Source organism: Pezoporus wallicus, unplaced genomic scaffold, assembly GCF_028554395.1.
Source record: "Pezoporus wallicus isolate ANWC-B61680 ecotype Strahan unplaced genomic scaffold, APGP_CSIRO_Pwel_v1 contig_4710, whole genome shotgun sequence".
Taxonomy (NCBI): Eukaryota; Metazoa; Chordata; class Aves; order Psittaciformes; family Psittacidae; genus Pezoporus; species Pezoporus wallicus.
In genome coordinates, this window is record NW_026640647.1 from 3,395,507 (window position 1) to 3,420,621 (window position 25,115).

At 38.3% G+C, this 25,115-nt stretch overlaps 1 protein-coding gene across 2 annotated transcripts in view; it reads right to left on the reverse strand.

The window, feature by feature from the left end:
* Nucleotides 1–25,115, reverse strand: part of HECW2 (HECT, C2 and WW domain containing E3 ubiquitin protein ligase 2) — a 175,645-nt gene that overhangs the window by 89,858 nt on the left and 60,672 nt on the right. For both annotated transcript variants that reach the window (XM_057419924.1, XM_057419923.1), the window contains exon 2: nt 12,798–13,138. In XM_057419924.1, the coding sequence (XP_057275907.1) occupies nt 12,798–13,089 (292 nt within the window). In that variant the 5' untranslated portion in view covers nt 13,090–13,138. The remainder of the gene's footprint in view (nt 1–12,797; nt 13,139–25,115) is intronic.

Genomic DNA, 25,115 nt, shown 5'->3' on the forward strand with positions numbered 1-25,115 from the left:
CATATTATGGCTAATCAGGAAAGTAAAGTGTTTTTTGTTGTTTTTTTTTTCTCTCTGTAAAGATGAAAAAGCTCTTCCTGAAATAGTTTAGTGAATCGCCCCAGTATTAAAATTAAAAATATTGCTGCCATTATGCCTCAATAGAACTTTATTTCAGATCCCTGGTGCTTACCCCCCAGGGACATACGGTCTATGGTCAAACTATGAAGCTTTTCAGTGAGATGCACAATGCACAATAGAGCCACCTCATCACAGGCCTCTGGGGATGCTGGCAACCTGGAGTTTATCACCCAGGGACAAGGAGACAAGAAGTCCCTACCTTCAAGGCTAATGTAATCAAGTGCACAGTCTTGGAAAAGCTGAACTCTTTGAAACAAAAGCAAAGAGCAAGAAACATTTTTACAGCCTTTCCAAGAACCACTCATTCCCAGGGTTAGTATCCGAACTCAGGACAGGAAGAAATGAAAAATCCATCAAACAACATAGATTTCATTAAATAGTAGTTACTACAAATTCCTTTTGCCCTTCTCTGGATGCTCACATTCTAATGAAGCACGAGTGTGACTCAACTAGTTAGAATGTTCTCAGTCATTTAGTAAAAAAAACAATTTTTCATTAAAACTTTTCCATGCCATTGTCTATTCCACATGAATTTAGCAGCATGGTGATGCTGAACAGATTCCTTTGGCTGGAAGATACATTACCATGTGCTGGGCTGGCACACGTGTTAAGCCTATTCTTTCACTTGGGAGGTTCACGCCACATGCACGTACAGCTTTTGGAAACGTACTATCATCCAGACATGATACTGAATCTCCCAGAACGTGTTAGCATCACCAGCCAGTACTGAGAGGCTACCTCATCAATGCCACCCCACTCTCAGAGAAATGATCAACTGGGGCACTCACAATGGAAGGAAACTGCTCTCTGATTTTGCAGCACAAAGTCGTTCTTCAGACAGATTCAATCAAGATGATAAAACGTGCCTCCTTCTTATTTTAACCATACTCTTGACAGTCTTTACAGTTTGGATTGGTGTCTGTTCAGTCTTTCCAGCTGATTGCCTTGGACACTATTTTTCTATTTGATGACTTCTCTGTTAGAAATATCCCTTGATTCCTGTACATAATTTGTCATCTTTGCTTGGTCTGCAAAGAAATGGGATTCTAAACCTTAGCATGCCCCGTTGCAATCTACTAGCTCCATCATACACAAGTTTTTAACATGCAAATTCCAACATCCAATAATATTTCATACTGTAGAGCTTTTATCTCATATAGGAAAGCCAGCATCCAACCGCTCTTTTATTGACGTAGTTTCACATCGCCGCTAACAGAACCACAGGATTAGCAGGCGGCCCATGAAGGAGCAGCCTCGCACTGCCTCCTGCCATGCTCCACTACACAAAGCAGTTGGTTAACTGCATAGTAAATCAAATCAGCAAGTATCCAGGCAAAAACTATAACCAAATTAGATCACACTCAATGCAAGCCAATGTATCAGGTTAAAAAAAAAAAAACAAAAACAAAAAAAAACACTCCTTTTTTCAGGTTACATAGCTTATTTCCAGAAAGTTAATTTTCAGAAGGAAATTGATAAGCCCTTGTCTGAGCAAAAAGAGAACTGGAGTAATGCTAAGTGGTAATTCAGATTCTTGAATAGCAAGCAAATGGGATCTCTAAAAGAACAAGTTCATCCTACTCCAGAATTTTGAAATGAAATGCTTTTAACAGGCTCTTCTCATCTGTAAAGAATCACAACACTCTAGTTTTAGACAAATACATTTTTAAGATGAACATACTTCATACCCAACAACCCACACATAGCTTCAATTTGTTCACAATAACTAGAGTTTCTGGTGTGTAGATATCTACAATATCACCAAGACGTCAATAAATATTTTTGAGTACCAAATAACCTATCTCAAAGTAAATGGTAGTTCATGCCCTAGTGAAACAGAAGACTGTTTTCCACTGGCAATTAAAATGGTATTCTATTTCAAAGACTTGATTAACTACATGTAACTGCACAGCAGTCCTAAGTGAAAAGACATTATCCAAGCAATAGCATCTTATTAACCTATTCTTCATTACCTCTCATGCAGTAGATGCAGAAGAGTGAAAAAGGAGGTTGGAAGATTGCCCAGGATCTACTTCAGCAGAAGAGAATTTAGAATTTCCAGGATCAGTTTACTCCAAATTAACGCACTGACAACACAAACAGACTTTTCCTGTAATAACCAAAGAACTGCTAATTTGTCTTCAGCACCACTGTATCATATTCAGAGTAACTGGAATGACCTCCCCCCCGCCCCCCATTGCCTAGATCTTTTTTCGCACACACACACTTTATTAGTTTTGTAATGAGATGGATTATCTCTTCAGGGTTAAGATTCACCTCTTAAACAAAAAGGATACCGATGTATTTGTTTCTAGTGTACTACATGGCTCTGCAGATTAAACTAGACGTGACCAAAGCTAAAAGAAACACAAAGGTCAGGTTCAATTCTTTAGAGGCAGTATCATTTTACCAGTGCCAAAAATCCAAGCCAATCATATTAAAATCATCACTAGAAGTCAAAAAAAGGAGATAAACATCTTGCTTATTTACATTTTCAGCATGAAATTTCAGAAGTAAAAAGCTTTCTCTCTTGCAGTGTTAACATGCAACACCAAAAAAGGATCACAAAGCTGTACAGACTAATGAAGGCAAAGAAGCTTTATTAATTTGTGTAAATATCTTGAAAGCACCTATAGATAACATTTCCATAGGGTTTTTTTTTTATTCCTAGCAGAATATTTATTAAGAGCAGTAATTCCCTGGGACTCTGCAGGCAAAAAACAAACCTAGAATTGAATGCAACTAGGGACAAAGGCTTGCCAACTCAGCTACTCCCAGCCACACAAGTAAACCCAGAGCATAAATAAGTAATTACAAAAAGCACAATCAGACCTGCACTCCTGTTACAGCAGCCTACAAATCACATCCCATCACACCTTGTCTGCTGGGGTCACTGCTGCATATTGCAGCTGAGCAGGTTGAGTGGCAAATTACTGCTGAAGAGACAGTTCCTCTTGCTCCTGGTTACACACTCTGCAGGTTCCCAGCAGCCACCCCTGCTGCTCTCTTGCATCCCATTCGAGATACTAAATGGGCAATAGAGCTTTCTGTAGTCTTGGAAGAACAAATGCTCTGCCAGTTTAGGGCTGCTCACCCAATGGGCAGTACACAGTAGCACCCAAGATAGTAATGTACACTAATTTGAAATGTGGTGATTTTTATTTAACTGCTTGCGCAGGAGAGGAGTGTACTCAATTAAATGTGCTGTAGTTAGGACTGCTCTTCAAAAAATCAAAATCTTATGTGCTAATGACTAAGAGCATCTAGCTGAATGGACAATGAAAGTCATAAAGCTGTTTGCATCATTTGGTGAAATGCCACTCAAGTCAGGTGGGTTGTCTTTGATTTTACTTGCCAAAAACATATCACAGGTGTGGGGTTTTTCAAAGGAAACTGGACATTGCACTTTTCACCTTATAGCTCAAATAATTTACAGGAGTACACCAAAGGAAGTGTTGCTGTCCGTACACTGAGTACTACCCCATCAATAACTCCTAAAAATCTTACCCATAGTTGACTTTCATATATGAAAGTCAACAATGGTTGTCACTTCCTTATTCAGCATCTTGAAAGCAACTGCCTGTCTGTACGTCTACTAAAAATTCAGAGATGCATCTATGTTGAAAACTTGAACTGAATTTTCTTGAACTGAATTTTCCCTCTCTCTGCAGGCTACCATCTGCTGAATCATGCCATGCATGAAACCCTATATACAGATTAAGCTAGAGTGAACACAGAAAGATGTGTTTTTCTGTTTTGTAAGGTCATTAGTAGATATTTATCTCAGTGACAACAGTATGTGCCTGATACTGCACTATAAATATTTTTTCTATGCATATTTCAGCTTATAAAGCCAAACCCATTTAGGCTTAACTGGCTTCATATGCAAGAAATCACATTTGCTGGCAAAGATAAAACACTGATTAAGGTCCTGATCTTGCAAAGCACCAAAAGCCTTCAATTCTTAGTCCTTTTCACAGATGACAAGGTCCAAGCTTTCAGGTTTAATCTGTCAAAAACTATCCTCAAGTGCAACTCCACTCATGTGAATCACATTTATGACCATCAGACAATGCTTAAATTCTCAAGGAAGGAATTATATAATGGAGCATGAGAGTTCATACTAAATCTGACAATGAAAACTTCTAATGGCAACTGAACAGCAGCAATCAGAGCATTATTATCAGGGAAAGCCAGAAACTACATCTTTAATCACACTTTCTGTAAGAAAACAAGAAACCAGTCACCTCCATCCATAAAACCTTCTTCTATGTACAGTTAAAGAGTGCCTGATGTTAACAGCGACATGCAACAAAAGATCAAGCTGAAACTGGATTCTTAAATATGCCCTTTAAGAATAAATAGGCTTTGTCCACTTCCCTTAACATCAGATTATATATATTATATACAGATTATATGTAAGTTAGTTTTAATATAGTCTATATATTTTCAAAATAAGCTCCTTTACATTTACTTAACATTTTACAGTACTCACCTTGCTTCTTCCAGGCAAAGTATAAATCCTTACCTATCTTTTTCTCTTCTCCTTACTACAGCACATGGGAAATGAGTGTTTTTTAACTGAAACTGTAGGTTCATTTTTTGCATTACCACACATTGGGATATACAGGATTAATTTATTCCCAAAGTCAGGGCAGGAATAACAAGGGCAACGAATCAACTAATTTTTATAACCTTTCAAGGACTACTGACACATTAGTGATGGAGTAAGCGATAAGTGACTTGAAATACAACTGAAGACTAAACAGTTTGACATTAACTCTGAATGACTGCTAGACAAAGGTGGCAGATCTCTCAAAGACAGTTTGACCAGACCTTGAAACAAAGCTCTGAAGCATGGGATTTGCTTGCCTGGAAATTGGATACCTACCAGAGGGAGAGCAATGGAGCCCTGGATGCTGCTGGGCAGAGAGACAGGAAACACTGCCAATGCAGGCATTTGTAAAAGCTTTGTTCTTCCCAAGGGGTAACCACCAGCTAAGCATAGTCAGTTTAACTGCTCTCCTGTAGCATCTTCACCCCACAGCAGTACCTCTCTTACACTAAAGTGGCAAAATATGCAAGGAGTGGGTAACAGGCCGAGCTGAAAATTCTTCTGTACAAAAGGAGCTCCAAGATGGTCAGATCTGGCCATTCTCTGGAACTGTTTGTCCCTCAAACAGCATAAGATGCAACATACATCTTGATGAGCTTTCCTAGGAAAGAAGGCCTACCAGGATCAATTGGCACTTTCAGTAATCCCCTCCAGTTATAATTTATGAACCTGTGTATCCAATATCAGCATATATTAAAAGGTTATATTAAACATATCCACCAATAAAGTGTAGTTTCAGAGTCCTAGTATGTGTGTTTTTAAGTGGCACTGGTTTTATCTACACCAGTCACATCCTTAACATACGGTATTTAAAACTAAGCTTATAACACTCCTCCATTAATTCAGATTCCTATAGTCACTGATAAATGACATAGCTGAAGGAGCCAAGAACTTTATAAAAAAATTCAGAAGGAATTCTAACACTATGCTTAATGCAAAACTAATTCATAATCTATTACTTACATGAAATAAATCAATGGATGAATTAATGCGAGTACTTTTCAATCCAGTTGTCAGGAATCTGGAGTAACTGGTTTTTCCCAAATTATTTTGAAAATTACTACAAGGCACACTGGTTTGACGATAGAAACCAGCTAAGCAAATGTCTTCAAAAAAGAAAGTCAAAATGAAAGCCAACCTCCTTCAAACAAATAAAAAACCAAGCTAACACAAGGCAATTTTATGGCAAATTGAAATATTACAAACTCAGAAGTGTATATTGTCTTCCATTATCCAGTGTTTGTATTTGTTATCTTCCCATCTGCTGGAACAGCCACTTGCATCAATAAGGCAGGATAGTGAAAACACTGCTTTCTATCCTAAGGATTATAAATGTTCTCTTGCCAAAACCACTTGCAGTGGAAAACTACTGACACCACAGATGAAGGTGTCCTCCCTGCAGCTATGTTTGTCTCATTTTCAGGCCAGGCAGGGGGATCTCAAAAACTTAACACACAATTAACTGAAAAGTTTGGCTGTTCTGGCAACACTTTGTCACAGCTTGAACTTCTTTCAGACACAAATGTCATGCTACAAGATTCTAGGTTTTGGTTTATTTTTTTAGCAGGGAAGTAATTCTTCTTAAAACAAATACCACCAGTGTATTTTAATGTAGTGAGTGTATCTTTTAAGGTACCTGTTGCATGCAATGAAAATGCATAGAGAAAGCACCTTCTAGTCATGCCTTCTAACTTTTGCAGTAAAGAGAAGGTATTGTATTGTCCACACACTGATTTTTAAGCAAAATTTACTAGTTCACAACTGAGGAAGGGAAAGTACCAAATCCTGTGTTGGGGAAAAAGTATCTTTGCATGTGGGTCTGGATCCAGAAAGAAAGGAAAGATTAAGACTGAAATGAAGTACCTGGAAGGAAAGCTTCTGAAGCCCCTTGCTTTGTTATAATTATGTTTTAAATGACTGTAAGCCTTGCCCCATATTTTAAGATACAATTCCTGCATTAGACTGCCTTCACTTTTCATTATCCCACTCAAGAGATGACTTTTCCCTAAATATAAAGCAAATGAAATATTTCAGGGCAGCTTTTTCCCCACATTTTTGCTTACCGCAACTACCAACATCAGACATTCACAAACTAGTGCCAATCCCAGATGCAAGCCAAGAGGAATTCAAGTTCTCTTCTATAATCCTACTTATTGTTGACCATGAATTTTGCTTTGTTATACATATTATTTAAGCCTACATCTCCAATTGGAATTTCACTGACATTTCAACATGTACAGGTATGGCTCTTCTAGAGCTTCATAGCCATAGCTGGCCCTTTTGTTTATTTCTGAAGAGAACAAAAATCACCACACGACTAAGATATTTAGATGATATCATAAAAACCACCAAAATCCCCACTGGTTGATGACAAATAGCACAATGCCAGCCTCCTGGAAGCCTAAGCCAAAGAGCCTAAGCCATGGAGCCAGCTGGGTAAAGACCAACTCTTCTACACAAAAAGTCAAGCCTACAGTTTCCAGACAAAATAAGAAGTAACCACAACTTAGACTGTAATGCCTAGTAACTAGTCAGTAGATGTGAACAGCACTGCTCATATATGAAAGTATAGAGAGGAACTTACATTGCTGGAACAGGAAGGGGAAAAAAATGGTGAGTGATTAATCAGGCTTTTCTGGAATATAATGAAGTTATTACTTTGCATGTGTTCTATAACGGAAACCAGAGAAATCTTCTCAGAATAAAGTATTTTAACATTTTATAATCTCTCTATCTAATGTTAGTCACTATTTTGAGTGTATTTAAAGCAGCTTCTGTGAAACCTTTTTTTCTTTGTAATCTTGTCTGACCTGAAATGGAGAGCCTCTGAACTCCATTACCCTAGAAAGCTTAGCATAAACCTAGATCCTATCTAAATTGCCCTATATAACTTTGCATCAGGGGCTTTTGCTTTGTTTTTGTAATGCTGTTGTGGATGCATGCTGTAGGTCTAACAAAAAGCCAAGCAGCCTGTGAAAAGCAGCCAACGGAAATAAATACAGTGACCTTTGATAGCCAGCATTTTAAATATGCTAAGTACCTCTAGAATAAGGTCATTCATCTCATAACTAGGACTCTGTAAATTAGAACAAAACTAGGCCAACATGGGGAATTCAGCCAGGGGAGTTAATCTTTTTGAACCAAAAGTAGGGTTTTCTTCTTTCTCCTGACTTTTTATTCTTTATTTTGCGCTTTCTGAGTTCTTTAAATATGAGACTTTATGGCAACCCATAAAACTCATCAAGATTCAACTTCCCTCACCATCCCACAAGCAGTGAAGAGTCAACCTGCTCATCTTCCTGAACAGTTCTCACTTCCCAAGGAGGTCGTGGTACCCCGTTGCTATGCAGAAAGAAAACTGGTGTGTCTCACAGTCCCTTCAGACTGGGTCCAACACTTTGCTCAGCCTTACCACAGGACTCCAGAGCCTAACCATTCTTCCCATAGCAAGATGCTGATTCCTCTTAATTGGAGGATAAAATGTCTGAAAAACTCCAATAACATCAATATTACTTGGAACGACCATTTTTAAAACACTCATGTACAGAGCAAAAGCTGGGTCAGTATTGAACAAGATAACTTCAGGGGTCTAACAGGATGCTACAAGTGTTTGTTAAATTCTACAGTCTTCTACCACTTCAAAAGAAGAAGAAAGTTTTTAATCTAAATCCCAGTGAAGGTTTGGGTTGTTTTTTTTTGTTTGTTTGTTTGGAGTAGGATTTTTTCATTGTTTTGTTTTGGTTTTTAAGTTAAAAAGAATAATGGAGAGAATGGACCTCTTCCTTCCTTCTCACTGGGACAAAAAGATTAAAACTCTATGTGTACGCCTCAGGGTAAGCACAGGTATGGCACCTCTACTATAAAGCCCCCTCTCCAAATTTCATCATGCCTTGCCACTTTCAAGTGACAAGAATTGGTCCTAAAAGAGGAAATGAGAAGCCCATTCTAGGCAGATTTAAGCTGAAATCAAAATAAACCTGTATTTCAGACTTGACAATTTCACATTTCATGCAACACTGCCTGATGAGCAGAGCAAAAACTCAGAAATAACATCTCTCCCTTCCATGCAGTCTCAGTGGCACATCTTTCTGTGTTTTTATAGATGTGTTATCTGCATTCTCCACGCATTTTGCTCTGGAGCTAAAAAGACGCTTCAACAAAACTTGATGGACAACACTGTTCAACAAGTGGTACCAACACTAGAAAATTCAGACAGTACAAAACCAGAAATAGTTAGGAAAAAGCATGTTTGCTTTCACATAGTATGCTGTGTCTCTCACATACATTTTCCTTCTCGTAATCCTTAGGAATACACTGGAAAAGAATACATCCCCCTGTACAAAGCAGTCTCTCAACAAGAAAATAGATCACATTTTAGCTCCACAAAGCAATGAACAGAGGAAGACATGAGTATGGTACTAAAATTATCAAACCTACACATGTAACTAAAAACATTCTTTAAAATACAAAATTTGTGAAAAACTGAGGATGAATTTAGCTATGTAGAGCATTTTTCACAGTTAGGTTTCACTTCTTGCATTTAAAAATGAAAAACCAAAAGTTACTGTGGATGATTATCCTGATGACATTATAGTGAGTTAATGTCTAATAAAATATGCAGTCTTTTCTACAAAGTATTTGTTCATTTATCACTTCCCTCCCTTTTTAAATAATAAAAAACACAATTCTGGGGAAAAAAAAAATCACATGCACTTGAAATCCAACAACAAAAAAAAACAGAATCAGTTCTTCTGAATAAGATGATTCTGTCTTTCTCCCCTATGGCTTTCCGCTTTTGAAAATGTAACAACTATTTTCATAACCATTTAGTAGGCCAACCTCTCCACTGAAGTTGAACTGCACTAGAAGAAGCTCCATCTACTGCTCCCTAGCGTAAGCCAATCATCTGCTAACCACCCAGCAATAATGGCAGTGACTCTGATTACTGTCAGTCTTGTGACCAACTGCACTACCCCATGTCTGGGTGAATGTGTACAGTGGTGTGTCAGGCTTTTAACAAGAACAGGATCTAGTAAGTTTGGTGGGATTCCTGGGGAACCACTGCAGATCTAGCCATGCAGGAAAACCACACTCAAAAGCACAGAACTGCTTTGTAACAATACAAGCTAATAAGAGCACATTAATTAAACAAATTAATGAATGAAGAAGCAAAACAGCTTCCAGTGTGTCATCTTCGATTCCTTTTATATTGGATTTATTCTACAAAATTAATTTGAAGTGAAAATGCACCTGGATCACTTCTGTCTTTTGCCAGATCTCTCTGTACTAATACCTGAGCTCAGAATGATGCTCATTTCTAGAATTTCACCTTCTCTCCATTTACAAAATTAACAACCATTTTTCTCCCCCTCAAAACACTGATCCAATTGATGACAGTTAATTGTACAACCAACATTAAAAAGCCACATTAATGTATTTTTAGTTATGCTGTGGGGTTTTATTAAATAAGTGCAAAATATTTGCCTTTTTCTGTTCCTAGCTCCTTGAAAACTGATGCTTTACTAGAAGACATGGAGGGACGCTGAAGGTCCAGCAGTAGGCTGGCACAGCCCTAGTACTGTCTTACATTATTGAGTACAATTGACGCTGCCTTCAGGAGGCAGTGCCAAAGCAAATTTGTAAGTGAAATGATTTCCATTCTAAAAGCTGAACAGAAAGGATAACCTCAAGCAACTACGTTGAATATTAATAATGTGTTTGAGAATGGTGCTTTTGTTTTTAAATATATTCATCCACAAACATCCTTCTCCTGAGAAAACAAGAAGTGAGTGTCCTCAACTTCCAAAGGAGTAAGTGGGAACTGGGCATACTTCATGGCAATTATTACAAAGAACTTAAAATCCTGCAATCCTGTAAGGTTTAACTTAATTATGTCTATAAAATTTAGGAAAATTAGAAGTTTTCAGGTTGTACTCATACGACTTTTTTAATTTTATTTTTTTATTTTTAAAAGACGCTGAGTACTAGAAAGAGTTTCTCAATAAACCTAAATCAAAGATAGACAGGCAGGCCTACCAGGCTGAGTATATCCTTACCTCTCCGCTGTATAAAACCATGCAACTCCATCATTCAGAATGATGAAAACACAAATCTGTAGGGAAAGACTCTGCTCAAATCTATTTTAAATCAGTAACAAAATTCTCACCAGTACTCATGGATTTCAAGTGGCAGTGGAGACAAAAGCTAACGTGGATGAGCTCCTTCCATCATTTAACACGAAAATAGGAAACTCAACACACTCAAACACTCTGGTATTACACAGTAGCATGATGGGGGCTTTAAGCCCCAAAAGGCATAAATTTGGCTGTTTCTTATTTGGCCGATTCTTATCCTGTGGTAACTTAACATGATTTTGTACTTCAGTGGCTCAACACACTGAAAGTAGGAATATTATTAATCATGAAAGTAGGATAAAAATCACTTATAGCCTACAATAAGAATCAATGAGAATTTTACAGAAAGATGCTGTATTTGAGCATCTTGAATACCAAACATGAAGTGCTGTGAACCACGAAAAAAAGAAACAATGGGAAGGGGTGTCAAAACTTTATTCAGATGAAGCTCTCAGTGTATTTAAAATGAGTGTTTAAGCTCAATTTAGCAGTCTGTGCATTTTACAGCACAGATCACACTTCAGTTGCTAATGCTGTTGGGAGGATTAATTTCTGTTTATTATGGAGACACTCCATTTAGGCAGCTTAAATGTTAGCACATATCCACAGTTCACTCCAGGAGAGACTGCCGCTCATGCAGCAGCTCTAATATATATAACCATGTAAGCACTGGAACAGCACAAGACAACACTGTCCAGTTTGTGGAGCTACAGGAACATTGGAAAAAAATATCAGACAAAAAAAGAATGAGAATTGGAAACTGCATCTACACAGCATGTAACATTAAGTGATGCAGAGATGGAACATCTTGGAAAAAGCTGGCACAGCAAATATCTCTCCAAAATTCAACTGAGACCAGATTTCATTGCACCAAGTTTAGACCCTGCAGGGACAAAATTCCAGCAGTCAGACCTGTCTCCACCAGTTTCTGCTATACCTGCTTTTGACAGGTTGAGTTGACAGTTCCTTTCTTCATGAGTAATTAGGTTCAGAGAAGCAGTGCAATTTTGAAACAAATCAACCTATCAGTCCCACTTACTGAGCACCAGTTAAATTCAGAGAGTAATTTAGTGCACATGAACTGGATTCCTTGAGAAGGCAACTAACCCCCATGTATCACTAAAGCTACCCTCTAGCTGCACTTCAGTTCCTAGTGTGGACACATAAAGACTGTCCTTTGGACGGCTCCAAACAACACACACAGTAGGAACATTTGGATCTAAGGACGTGATTAAATGTAACACAATGGAAAATCCCAACTCAAATATGCTGCTGATGGTCCAGCCATTTTGCCCTACTGATCCACTTCTGAGCCACATTATTTGCTAAAGCACACACTGCCCACAGGCCCTTCCACACCAGGCTAAAAGCTCTTTCCAGCTCTGTCCTATGAAATATCCCAGACAGCACAAAAAAGCACACAAAAGAGTCTCTTCAGAGGATTTCCTTCTACAAGAATTCTTCATAAACAGAAACTCTCACTTATTCAGAATTTATACCATTTTAGTTCTACAAAATCAAAGACACACAAAACTTTTCACAACTGTTGAGAATCTACTTGTCAGAAAACCTGCACGAACATTGGACAATAAGCATGTCAGGTCATATGAAGCACACAGTATTGCAAACTTTCCAGTATGTGAGCCAGCCACCAGCAGAGGCACACTCTGTATGCACACATATTCCAGCAGGTCACTGTAGAAACAGATCTACATTGATTAGAATCATGTTTTTACATAGTTCACTGCACTAAGAAAAACAAAGAGAAATTTCAAATAATTCTCAGTGGTCTTACCTCAATTTTATCTTCAGACTAATCATGCAGTGTGCCAGAACATGAATCAGAAAAGGAAATACGAAGTGGCAAAACATCAAGAAACACAGAGAAATGTTACAATATTACAACTACAGAAATATTTCTGACTTACCTATGTGATAAAGCCCTATCCAGTCAGTCGGGTCTACTTCTTCCTTAATATCCCAGAAAATGATGAGGTTCTGAGATTGCCCCAAGGTGTATTCGTACATACTGGCTGTCAAACTAGACCTGCTATCCGAGGTCACTAAGTCTGTGTCACTGTTGGCACGCTGCAAGTTCATGTTCTCAGCCATGGGGCCCTGAGATGCCAAACTCTGCAGGTTCTCTGGGCTCAGAGTATACCGTAGCTGCGGGTTGCGGCGGCGCACAAAAAGCAGATGTTCTCGGGCTGAACTGGCCATCTCTTCTCTAGTTCTGTCAGTTTACGTGAAAAAGTTGTTGTTCAGAGACCTATAGTGAAGAAATAAAATAAGGAAGTGTTAAAGTCAGACAAGTTACTCAGCCAAATATTAAACGGAGATGTGCTAGTGCATAAATGTTCCTAAAATGGACTGAGTATAATCTTTTACTTCATTACTCCATCACTTCAGTTAACTACACACCATGAAATAACATTTATAAGCCAAAAAGCAACAGAAAGGAAAACATCCAAGACCATCTATCAAGCAAGAAGAGCCACAGTAATAACACTAATTTAAGTCTCATAGTAGCTTGAGGACTGAAGAGATAATGAATTCAGCATCCACCAAAGATATCACAGCAGTATATAATGTAATTTCACCTAGATATGTTAGTTTCCAACAAAATGCTCTATGCACTGTATGTTTAGAATCAGTGAAGTGTTGATACTAACAAGGCTGGACATATTTCAGTAGAAATATGGTATCACTGCTATAAAATCACCTTGTAAGGATTTTACTTTTTAAGATACAAAACATAGCTTCTGAAATCCTCTATACCATACAAAACCACATGAGACCACTGACTGGGGTACTTTAGACTATGGATATATATCAGCTTCTCTATGCCATCAGATGTTGTTGTTCTTTTCCATAAATCATAAAACAAAGGCCTCATAAATTCAACAGCTTTTCTCTAGCCCTGCAGACTAGCAGGTGGTCTTCACCAAATGGCCATGATAATAACATCACACCATACCTTCAGAAGCAGAACTCGCATCTCTTTATCCATAGCTAAAAGTATTGCCATTTGAAAATAAGCTCTCACATTACAACTTGAGATAAATCATCAGAAATGAAATACAAAAATAGTGAAACATTAAAAGAGGAACAGCTCCTAGGAGCACAGAATGGTGAAAGGGAACCTCTTGCAACAAAAGGAGCATGAAAATTTCCTTCTCTAAACTACGTGATTTTGACCAAAACAGTTTGCCTTTTTCAAAAGCTACAGTTTATATCAACTGTTTCTTTCTTTTACAGAAGAAATAAAATGGTCCTCATCAAGCAAAACCATTTGTCTTCAGGAGAAAATGAATCTTCTGGTAATGTGTTTTTCAGTCAAAACTGTGAAAATGATATTCTGTACTTTATTTCCCTGGAATAGGAATCATGTATTTCCTCCAAATCCAAATCAAACCAAAGCAGACCTCCTGTCCAGCAACAACTTCAGAGTTCACCATGAAGAAACTGTGTCCTGAGCTCTTTACACTCCTCACACAATTTGAAAGTAGTACTTCAATGTTTCTGCCTAGATCCCAACTTAAGCAGTGACAACATTATTCCATTATCGTATCTTCTCTGAAGTATATATACTACAGGAAAGATTTCCTTATTTTTATACATAAAAATAACCACATATAAGAAAAATGTGTGTACTAAAAAAAGCAAAGAGATACCTGTGTATTATTCTTGAGCTTTCTCCTTGGTCTCATAGCCTTCAGCTATCATATGCGAATCTATCTGTCCTCTTAAAATAACCTCAGCACTGTCAGACAGTGCTGAGTGTCACCTGCTATTATGTTCCTTGTTTCAAGCAAGGAAGCCTATAATGCAGAATTAGGTAGAGCCTGTGAGAAGAGAATGGATTGGTTGGCCACTTCCATAGTATTATAATTGTAATTAGATCTACAGAACACTACCACCATCAATCAAATATCTGACAACTGGTTTATTAAACAGAAACCTCTGCCTCTAGAGGTCAAAAACCATTTAATTACTGAGAAGAAAAAACAAGTAGAGCACTTGGAGATCCCAACGATTGTGGATCAGAAATCATGGGATTTTAACAAGAAAAAGAAAAGGGGGGTGTGAAATTTTCCTATTTTGAGGGCTTTTTTTTCCTATTCATTCCTCTTTCCCCACATCATGAACCTTCAAAACCTACCTCTTTCCTTGACTTCTATTTCCTATTACTCATCTTTAGTTTTTAATAACAGTATATGCATTCTCCCAGTGCATCACAAATTCTTCTGCCGTTTTTCAGCTTTTAAAATAGGATGTGTTTTGAGGTATTAAAAACTAACAAAGGGGAAAAATACAAGTTCAACTCATCCAGTTGTATGCAACCCCTCACACACTGTACATGGCTCAGAATCAAATATTGCCGAAAAAGACAGAAAAATTCAGTTCAGTAATTCTACATATGCAGAAGTGACACGGAGATTACCATATTTACCTCACAAAGTACATGACACAGTCTTTCCTGACACGAGCAATGTTTTGGCTGCATACACAAAACATGTTATTTTTGGTGCTGGACGTCAGCGGGGTTCACTATCTCCTTTCTCTGTCATGTTCCCGTGCACTCTGCCTCTGATACCAGTGCCAGTAACTAAAACAAAACTTTGGTATAACGGGCCTCAAATGAGAGTCGGAGAATTTAGTACCTTGTTTCTCTATGCAGTGTATTATTTACTAGATCTGAAAATCCTGGATGACTTTGAGAACAGAAGTCTCAAAGGGCAATGGACTCGGTACCACTGCCCTCTGCACAAGGAGATCTGGTGAGATTAATCCACAGACTGACATCTTGCCATTAAGTTGATTTTCTTCTATCCCACAACTAGAGGTTTATGTCATTTGGAGCTACTATATCCAGTGGTTTTATGGCAGTAAAATCACTGCAAAATAAGTATCATGCAGCAGGGTTACAAGTTAAAGACAAAGTTTTAATAGGTGGGATAAAAAGCTTCCTTCAGCTGCAGAGCAGTACACTGTACCCAGGGCAGCACTGATATTTGTTGGAACATACTGAAAGTATATATGTGGCAGATGGACAAACTTATCCATGTTTAAGGACACATGAGAACTAACTTGTACTAGCTCAGACCACCTGACAGTTTGAGAGATGAGAACAGACTGAGAAAAAAGTTACAAATCATAAATCCAAGTGTTTTAAAGTCATTACTTAAACAATGATCCCAATAAATCACGTAACTTAAAGCAATTGAAACGATTTGCAATGAACAAGCCAAACTAGCATGTAAATGAGCTCCTATCATAGAAAAAAAATGCCTCCAAAAATCCAGGACTTGTAAGCTTTTAGAATGTTTTCTAAATTCAGTGTAAAAGGTTATAAAGGGGCCCTAGTGTCAGACAGTACTCTGCTACATAGCATCCCACAGTAAGCTGGGAGTTTAATTAAGAAGATTTGTAAAGAGAGAAATATGAGATTCAAATTGTAGAAAGGGAAAACACGATTACCATAAACCCCAAACCATAAGGAGTGCTGGAAGGGAAAAAAGAGCCTCTGCCTTCATTATAGGCAAGAGATGACAACTTTGCACAGTGCCTTCTTGCCTACAAAAGGAACTGTTTTATCTGACATTTGGCTAACAATTCCTCATGTCCAGCATTAATCACATAACTAACAATACACTAATGCATACATCCTACCAGACCTGAAAATCAGAATTATCCTCCCACCTTCAATTCCTGCTAAGCACCACTGAGGCAGCATTTGGATCCAGACTATACTGTAAAGACAATACCCACAATTAGCTGTGTGCACCTGCCCTGCCATGAAGGCTTGGCTAATCAGGCTGAATGTGATGAGAGCTGCGACTTCACTGTGTATCAGACCAAGCTGGCAAGGCATATTATTTTGTGAAGGCAAGCTGAAACATGGAAACTGAATCAATAGCATAGGGAAAATACAGGCATTTGAGAAACCAGCAGATACTAATTTTAGCAAAGTATTTAGTTGAAAAGTGAAACCTGTACAAAAGCTGCTTATCTGTATCACAGAGTTTCCTTCAATACCTGACAAGAAGCTTAGAGAGAAATAGGACTGATTTCCTCTTAATCCCTAAATGGCTCAGGTTCAGGATTATTTCTGTCTAACTATACTCCTCAACAACTAATCATAGAGTGACCACAGCTCAGAAGAAGTTCCATTTAATATACAAAACACAGATAAGAAAAGTCTCCTTGCCCAGTCTTCTTCACTGAATGAGACTGAAAAGGAACATTAAACCATTTCCGATGTGCACTCAAACATTCGGTAGTTTAAAAAAAGAATACATGAATGAATGTCCAGGAGTTTCAGCACAGGAATAACCAAAAAAATCCCACCCCACCATGGCAAAACAAACCAGAGTTCACACACTGCCATGTTTATCTTGCTCATAACAGTGATTCATTTCTTGTTTATGTTAGTGATCTTTTATGTGGCTTACAGGTCTTGCTGACAACCTCTTCCCACAGGACTTACTTTAAACCGACAATACAGGTCTGGCCCCGACAGCATGAGTGGTCACCTACTGGACCAGACCTGCACCCTGAGAGGTGCAGGGAAGCAACAATTAACACATATCACTGGGTGGCTGGATTCATGTCACTGCAGTGCAACATCAAGTCACCACAAGAGGAGCAAGGTGAGGTGGGCAGTGCAGCACCCGCCAGCCATGGCTGGGCAGGGAGAGTGCTCTGCACCTCAGCATCTCTGTCACTGTACATCAGATGGGCAGATGGTCCAGACCAACTGGCCCCCATGTTTTCTCTGCACTCGCAGAACCATTTAAGTTGGAAAAGACCTTTAAGATCCAGTCCAACCATAAACCTAAGACTGCCCAGTCTACCACTAAACCATGTCTCTAAGCACATGCCTTTTAAATACCTCCAGGAGTGGCGGGTCCACCACTTCCCTGGTCAGCCTGTTGATGTGCCTGACAACCCTTCTACTGAAGAAATTTTTCCTATTAGGCAACCTGAACCTGTTCCCCTGGGGTAACTTGAGGCCATTTTCTCTTGTCCCATTGCTTCTTGTTTGGGAGAATAGAACGTCACCCACCTCGACCCATCCTCCTTTCAGGTAGTTGCAGGGAGCAATAAGGTCTCCCCTGAGCCTCCTTTTCTTCAAGCTAAGCAGCCCCAGTTCCCTCAGCCACTCCTCATAGGATCTGTTCTCCAGACTGTTCACAACCTTTGCTGCTCTCCTTTAGACACATTCAGATGATGCTTGGTATCTCCCTCAAATGCTATTCCTATGCAGATATAAGCAATCCATATAATTATACAGGCAGAATTAAGAATAAGAAGAACAGAAAACATTCTGGTTTCCCAACTATACAAATTGCTTTGTTCAGTACAAAGATCTATAAATGCTACAATAAAGGGCTCAAACTGATCAGCTCTGAGCTGTACATGGCTGAGAAAACAAAATGCTTCTTTAATAAATTTGGAATATGAGCATTTTTCTCCCTGAAGAACCGAAACCTAGCCTATTTTCTAGGATAAGGTATGACTACAATCCATTTGCAGCTATCTATTTGCTGTCTTCAAACCTGTAAGAAACTCTGACAAAAGCAGATCAATCAGAACTCACTGTCAGCTGCCACACCTGGCTAAGAAGCTGGGTGATGGTTAACCATATGGTGAACTCATAAGCTTAACCAGCCTGTATTTATCCTCCTTTCAGCACTAAAGAGCTGCCAAGCTCCTTTTAGAGCTGCTGTGTATTTACCTCTCCCAGCAGGACAGAGGGGCACCTCAACTGCTACTTACTCAGCAAGTTCATCAGTAACCGATTTTGCCCGAGACAAAGAGATGAGCTCCACAGCTCTTTAAATTTCCTTCCAGGCCTATATTCTAGTAATTCTATGACTATTTGGAGACACAGATTTGGTCTGTTTAAAAGCAAAACAAATAAAGCTGACATGAAGCATCCTTTTCTACACAGACAGAAATAAGAGAAAAGCTTCTCCTTTCTGCCCAGATGCCCTTTTCTTGTTATTCCTCCTGGGAAATTTCCAAGAATTTCTACTCATCAGGTTTTCTGTGACACACAAAATGGAATTTCTCTCAAAAAGTACTTTAATGTATGATTATTAAGATTCTTCTCTGTTAACTAACATTTTATCAGATTCCAGTTAAGCTAGAATGTTTGGAGGCTTCCTATTCAGCCATTCAGGTAAAAACGAATGTAAAAGCTGTCACAGTATTCAAGAGCCAAGAAAAATCACCTATTTGGGTTCTCTATTTTTCTCCACTGTTTACCAAGTGGAGGGTGATAAGGCCTCTCTACTTACATGACCACGGCTGTATCGTACATCTTTAGGATGATTCAGTATCACCTTGTATCATGTAGTGGAAATTAAGTATTTTTCCACTAGACCATAAAGTTCAGTACTTCAAAATTATAACCACCATTATACTACTTAGCTGTACAGTTCAGAGCATCAACATCAGGCAAGAACTGATGAGATCCTTCATCCAAAATATAGCCATAACTGTTCAATATTGCTACATAAACTGCCTGAGTGCTCACAAGGTCTGCATGTTTTAAGTAACAGATTCTGCAAGTATATCACACAAACAAGCCCAGTGATGGATATGCTGGAGGAAAAAAGTGATCATTCTAAACCTAGAGAATTTGCAATTGAATTAAAAGCACAAGAGAGAAATTTCATAAAATTGAAAAATTACATCATTACACCTCTGACACCATTTTCTTTTTAATTACAAGGATACTAAAGATAGAGAGATTAAAAGGGAAACATGTCTCTCTTTTATGCCCAGTTCCTCCAATCTGCACATTTGACAGTAAATTTGTATTCACTGCTTTTCCTTGAATAACCAGGTTTGGGTATTCCTTTCACTTGGGGTGCTCTTGAAAAGGTACTAAAAATGATAGGAAACTACCATCATAACTGACACAGGACTTAGATACAGTTTAAGTACTTAAATGTTCTTTAATTTATTTTTTCCAAAATGAAGTAAAATTCATCTTTACTTTAATTCAGCTTTAAGCTAATTGGATGTAACTGTCTTGAAATATAAGTTTTTCTATCCAGAAGTGCAAAGAGACAAGTTAAATTCAGGAACACTTTCATTTTTCTGCTGATTTTCTTACTTTCTCCTCAAAGCCCCCTAGACTTTCATTATAGGACAATTTCTGGATACTCTTAGAAGCAGCTTAGCCCAAAGCAATGATGATGAAAGAATTTAATAAACTTGCTAGTTTTCAAAAAGTAATCTATATGTGCAGGATAGTTTAATCAGGTTTCCTTTATAATCAAGGAAATTGCCACAGAAGTTGATGAAAGCATCTTGAAAAATGCAGCATTTTGTAAATCTTCTAAGAGAAGTGTTTTGACTTCTCCATTCAACCCATCTCCATGTGAATGCCAGATTACATTACATGCCCTACGCCAGGCAGGCACTGTGCTAGGCAGTTGGCCTCCCCAGTGAAGAGTCAGAGGCTCCTCCAGAAAGCAATTCAGAGAACCAAAATCACTCCCTCTCTTGACCTGTGGAGGAAGATGAAGCAACCTGAGACTAAGCAAAAGAGGTCAGAATTTTGTCTAGATGCCCTTTTCCTTTCCTGTCCTTCTGAGTCATACCTAAACCACTAGCAAAACAACAAAAAAGTAAGCTGTGCTGAGAATACCCTGCCTTTGATCTGCTAACTCATCCTCTGAACTCACTGCCAGGAAAACACAACTATCACCAGAATGTACTTCTGGAAACTGTATTCAGATGGTTTAAGGTGAAGCTAAAAATCACTGTGGTGGAATTTCACAGAGATGCTGCCATACGGGGGGGGGGGGGGGGGGGGGAAGGAATGAGAGAGAACGTGCACATGCATATTCTAGTCTCCTTTGGATTCAAATATGGTGACACAGCTCAGCTGTTAAACATCAGCTCAGATTACAAAACCACCATATACCAGCTGAAAATCTTCCCTAAGGGAGAAAGCGTATCATTCAGCATAAATATGTATTTTTAAAAATCAGTCTATGCAACACATTATTTGGTCAGAGAATAGCTCAGTTAATTCCGAATGTGAATATTTTAGACCCTTTCAATGCAGTTTTGTGCAGTTCCATTGTAAAGCCAGCCCTGCACACTTTTGTAGCTGAAACACTCATTACCTTAGCTGCTTGTGCAAGGCCTACATCCTTCCATCAGGCAAAAGTTACTGCTCAAGCCTGTTATGAAGACCAGCAGTCTGAAGGGGTCTTGGATAACCTGTCTGAATGTGCACTGAAGAGATTATGGAGGATTCACACAATCCTTTCTGCCGCAGCTGCCAGGCTATGGGATCCAGCTGCCCTGCAGATGTACCTTAGTATTGCCCTGCAGATACGCAAGCTGTCAATGGCTTAAAACTCATCCCTGTCTTTCACCAGAAGCAGCAATGTAAGATCTGCACAGAAATTTACAAGTTAAACATACCAGATAGCTCCTATCCCTAGACTGCTCACATGAAGAAACAAGCTTGACTGGAAATTCTAGTGCAATTTCATAGCCAAGAGGCTATTGTATCCTCCATATGTGTTACACGGCCATGGCCTGTGTATGTATTATACGGCCCCTTAACCTCTTCCTGGAGTGGCTTTAACCAAGATTTCAGTAACCTTACCTGTAGCACCACTCTCAAAGAGTTGAGTTCACAAATGAGGCACAGACTGAAGGTACAGACATGTAGCCATTAAACCCAGCATATCATGAAACTATGGCCTTGAATAATTCATGATACCATATTATTATTTATAAACTCTAACATCAGAATCCCCACTGCCAGAGGACTGATTTTCAGTGTTCATGACACTGATGTAGCCGCTGCTAGTTGTTGTCAACTGGTTGATCTGAAGAATTTCCCTCAAAATACTTATGCAGTTGGTCTCAGTTTAGTCTTTTGCTATCAGGTCATCATCTAAGATATAGCCCCCTTCAAATGGCTATACCAGAAAAACAGAATGTAATCTCTGTGAAAAACGATTTTGTTACAGGATGGAAAAATGTGTATTTAATTATTGTGTGAATAAGCTGCAATATATGCATATGTGAAAGCCTGCAAGAACATACTAATGACAAGAATGGGTACTCCATCTAACTCTCCTTAAAGTCCCTCCTGTCTTTAGGACTTCCAGAGTTCCCCAATTAAATGTCTTCTCCAAAGACTGTTTCACAACAAGGGGCAATAAAGATCAAAATATAGAACTTCTGCATAAAAGAACAATTTAGCACTTGTCTGTCCAGGAAAGTAAATAAACACATAACCAGAAGAAAGAGTACAATGCCAAAAAGCCTGCCAAACAGAAAAGAAAATATGCATTTCTTTCAAAACAAAAAATTGCCAGGCCAAAGAAGCCATAATTCAAAAAGCCATTTATAAAATGATACACTTGACAGAAAAAGTAATACAATTATTTACTGCTTACTATCACTTTAGTTCTGCAGTTTCATTCCAAGTCTCTGCAATCCATACCAATGCAGATAGTATTCAATGAGTGTCACATCCAGAAATGACAGCTGTACTTCAGCTATACTCAACAGAGCTAGATTTAAGTATTTATTTGGCAGTTATTAAAAGCTACTATATATACCACACAATAAGCAACTATATAAATCTATTTTTATTCAGTTTTAAACTGGAAATCCATTCTGTACTGATGGAAATCCCTGGAATATACCATGAATATGAATGAACCCTCATTGTTCTACTCATCCAAGTCCAAATCCAATACAATCATTCCCATTATCAAGCTCTGTTTTCTACGATGGAAATTTGATTTCACTCACTGAAATGGTATCAAACCACCACAGAACAGATACATCTCTCACACTGAGAGATTCCTGTGTTACCAGGAAACACAGGAGTGCTCTGCTCCTCTCAAAGCAGCACAACTATCAATTCACCATGATATTTATTCATTTGTTACAAAAGGGATATTATCAACTTGAAAAGTGGCATTTCTTTGTGTAAAACATACATTCATTGAATTCAAATTCAAGAATTCCATAGCCAAAATACGTAAGCAGACTAAAAGTAGGTTCCCCGTTTTTACAAGTTCTAGCCTGGCTAAACTGACCGAGAACTGGGGGTGGAAGATGCCTAAAAAAGGCTCAGTTGGTCTCCTCAAAGAACAAAGTAAAATCAAAAGCAACTCAAAATCTTGTGCACCTAAGTCTTATAAATAAACTATAGATACAATCAGTAGATCAGGAAAACAGGAAACAATTGTTTTTAAAAACAATTTTGCTGGAGTGAACTTAACTGTCTGTCAGTACACACTCAAATTTCCATCCTCCTGCCCATTTTACCCTTCTGGTATTTCAATTAGGAACATTTTACCAGTTATAATGTCCCCAAAGAAAGTGCATTTCCATAAAGTTTTGAGAAGACTCTCTGGCTGAAGTGAAAAATCAGAACATTTTGGCTTGCCTACAGTTTAATAGAGCTGTTTTGCCTGAGAATATACTAAGCAATCCATTATAAAAGACATCCCTGAAAGAAGCAGAAGCAGTAGGAGACTTGTTAGTTGGGCCAGCTCAAAGGTAATGCTATTTGCTTGCTGACTGTGCAAGGTATGTCCTTAAGGAAGAGGTACCATTAGCAAAAATATTTCAGTGCTATTATATTCTGCATAAAAATATTCCTAGATTCTATAGGAATTATTCAGCTTTTCTTCAATTCCCTGTCTTCATAACACTTCAAACCACACAAGAACTCGGACCTAAATGGTAAAAATTAAGCCCCATACCTATGCACACTTTTTTTGGCAAAACTTACAGCATTGCTCTACTACCACACTGTTAAAATGCAGCGCTGATTATGTCCACTATAGGAATTTACAAAAATTGCAGATAACCAAATAGCTATTAATGTAATCTTTACAGAAGTTACAGAGATAGAAAGCCCTGAAGACTTCTTTCTATACTAAACTTACTCTTTTAAGCTGCTTTCTTATAACTTGCACAAAAGAGCCCAGAATAAGGAAAAAAAGAGCAGCTATTTGTCTGAATTCTGTTTGCACTGTTTGTCAGTATTATACATAGATGCTGATCTTCACCTTCAATAAATCTGCGTAGAATGTATATCAAGGTGTTGATGATACTGCCCTTCACACTTACAGTATGTATCACTTGTCATACTCAACACATTCTGGCTCTAAAACAAACCAGCTCTGTTGGTTGTCTTGCACAAATCAGAAAATAACAACAAGCAGTCATTTCCCAATTTAGCTAGTTGCTTTAAAGAAATGCAAACTCCAATTTTATATTCCACTTCAGATTGTCCCCAGAAATGTATTTTAGCTCAGAATTTCATGCTTGAACATTACAACAGAATTCCTACGTGACAACTGCTTTACTAGTTTTTTCAAAACACTACTTAGAATTTTAAGCAAGCATTTTAGCCTGATAACTCAATAAACAGAGTACTTCTTCATAAGAAATCAGATTAGTATCTAGTTACTCTCTTCTGGACAAATGCTCTTCCACAGCTGAGTGAATCAGATGAATTCATTTATATCAAAAGGTTATTAACAGATGATGCCTGCATTTACTATGACGTAGCAAAAACACTGGCAGGGCACAGACATACTCTATGCCATACAAAGTCCCTGTCTGCTTAATGTTAAACAGCTGCAGAGCAATTGTTGAAGCTGTCAGAGGTGAGAAGAACAACCCTAGGATGACAGTCTACTGCAGGGAGCAGCCTCAAAGCACTGAGACACACACTAAATTTCAAAGAGAAAACTAGAAGGGAAAAGGGAAACATAGTAAAAGGTTTCTCTATTTAACAGTTTACAATCTGTAATCACACTCAAGTGAACAGAAAAATAGTTAAGAGCCCTAAGGAACTCCACTATGACAGAAATGATATTCCCATGGTCACCCACATCACCTGCAAGCATATCCCAATACACGTTTGTCTGTGTCTGGTCCAAATTCTCTGTATGAGAAACTTGTCTGAGCTAGAACACAGACCACTCGGGAGCAAGAGGTACAAAAGCTATCACCACTCATGCTTCCTTGCCTTGTGAGTACACATTACAATTAATTATTTAGTTCAGTGATCACATGCTGCTTTTTTTTTACTTGTGAGATTGTTACTGCAATTGCTGATTTCCTTGGCTTCTGCAGTAAATGAAGCAGAAATCCTTCAGCAGCTAAATGAACAATTAATGAAAAGACCACAATACTAACTGGGCTATATAAAGATGAGACCCATTACAAAT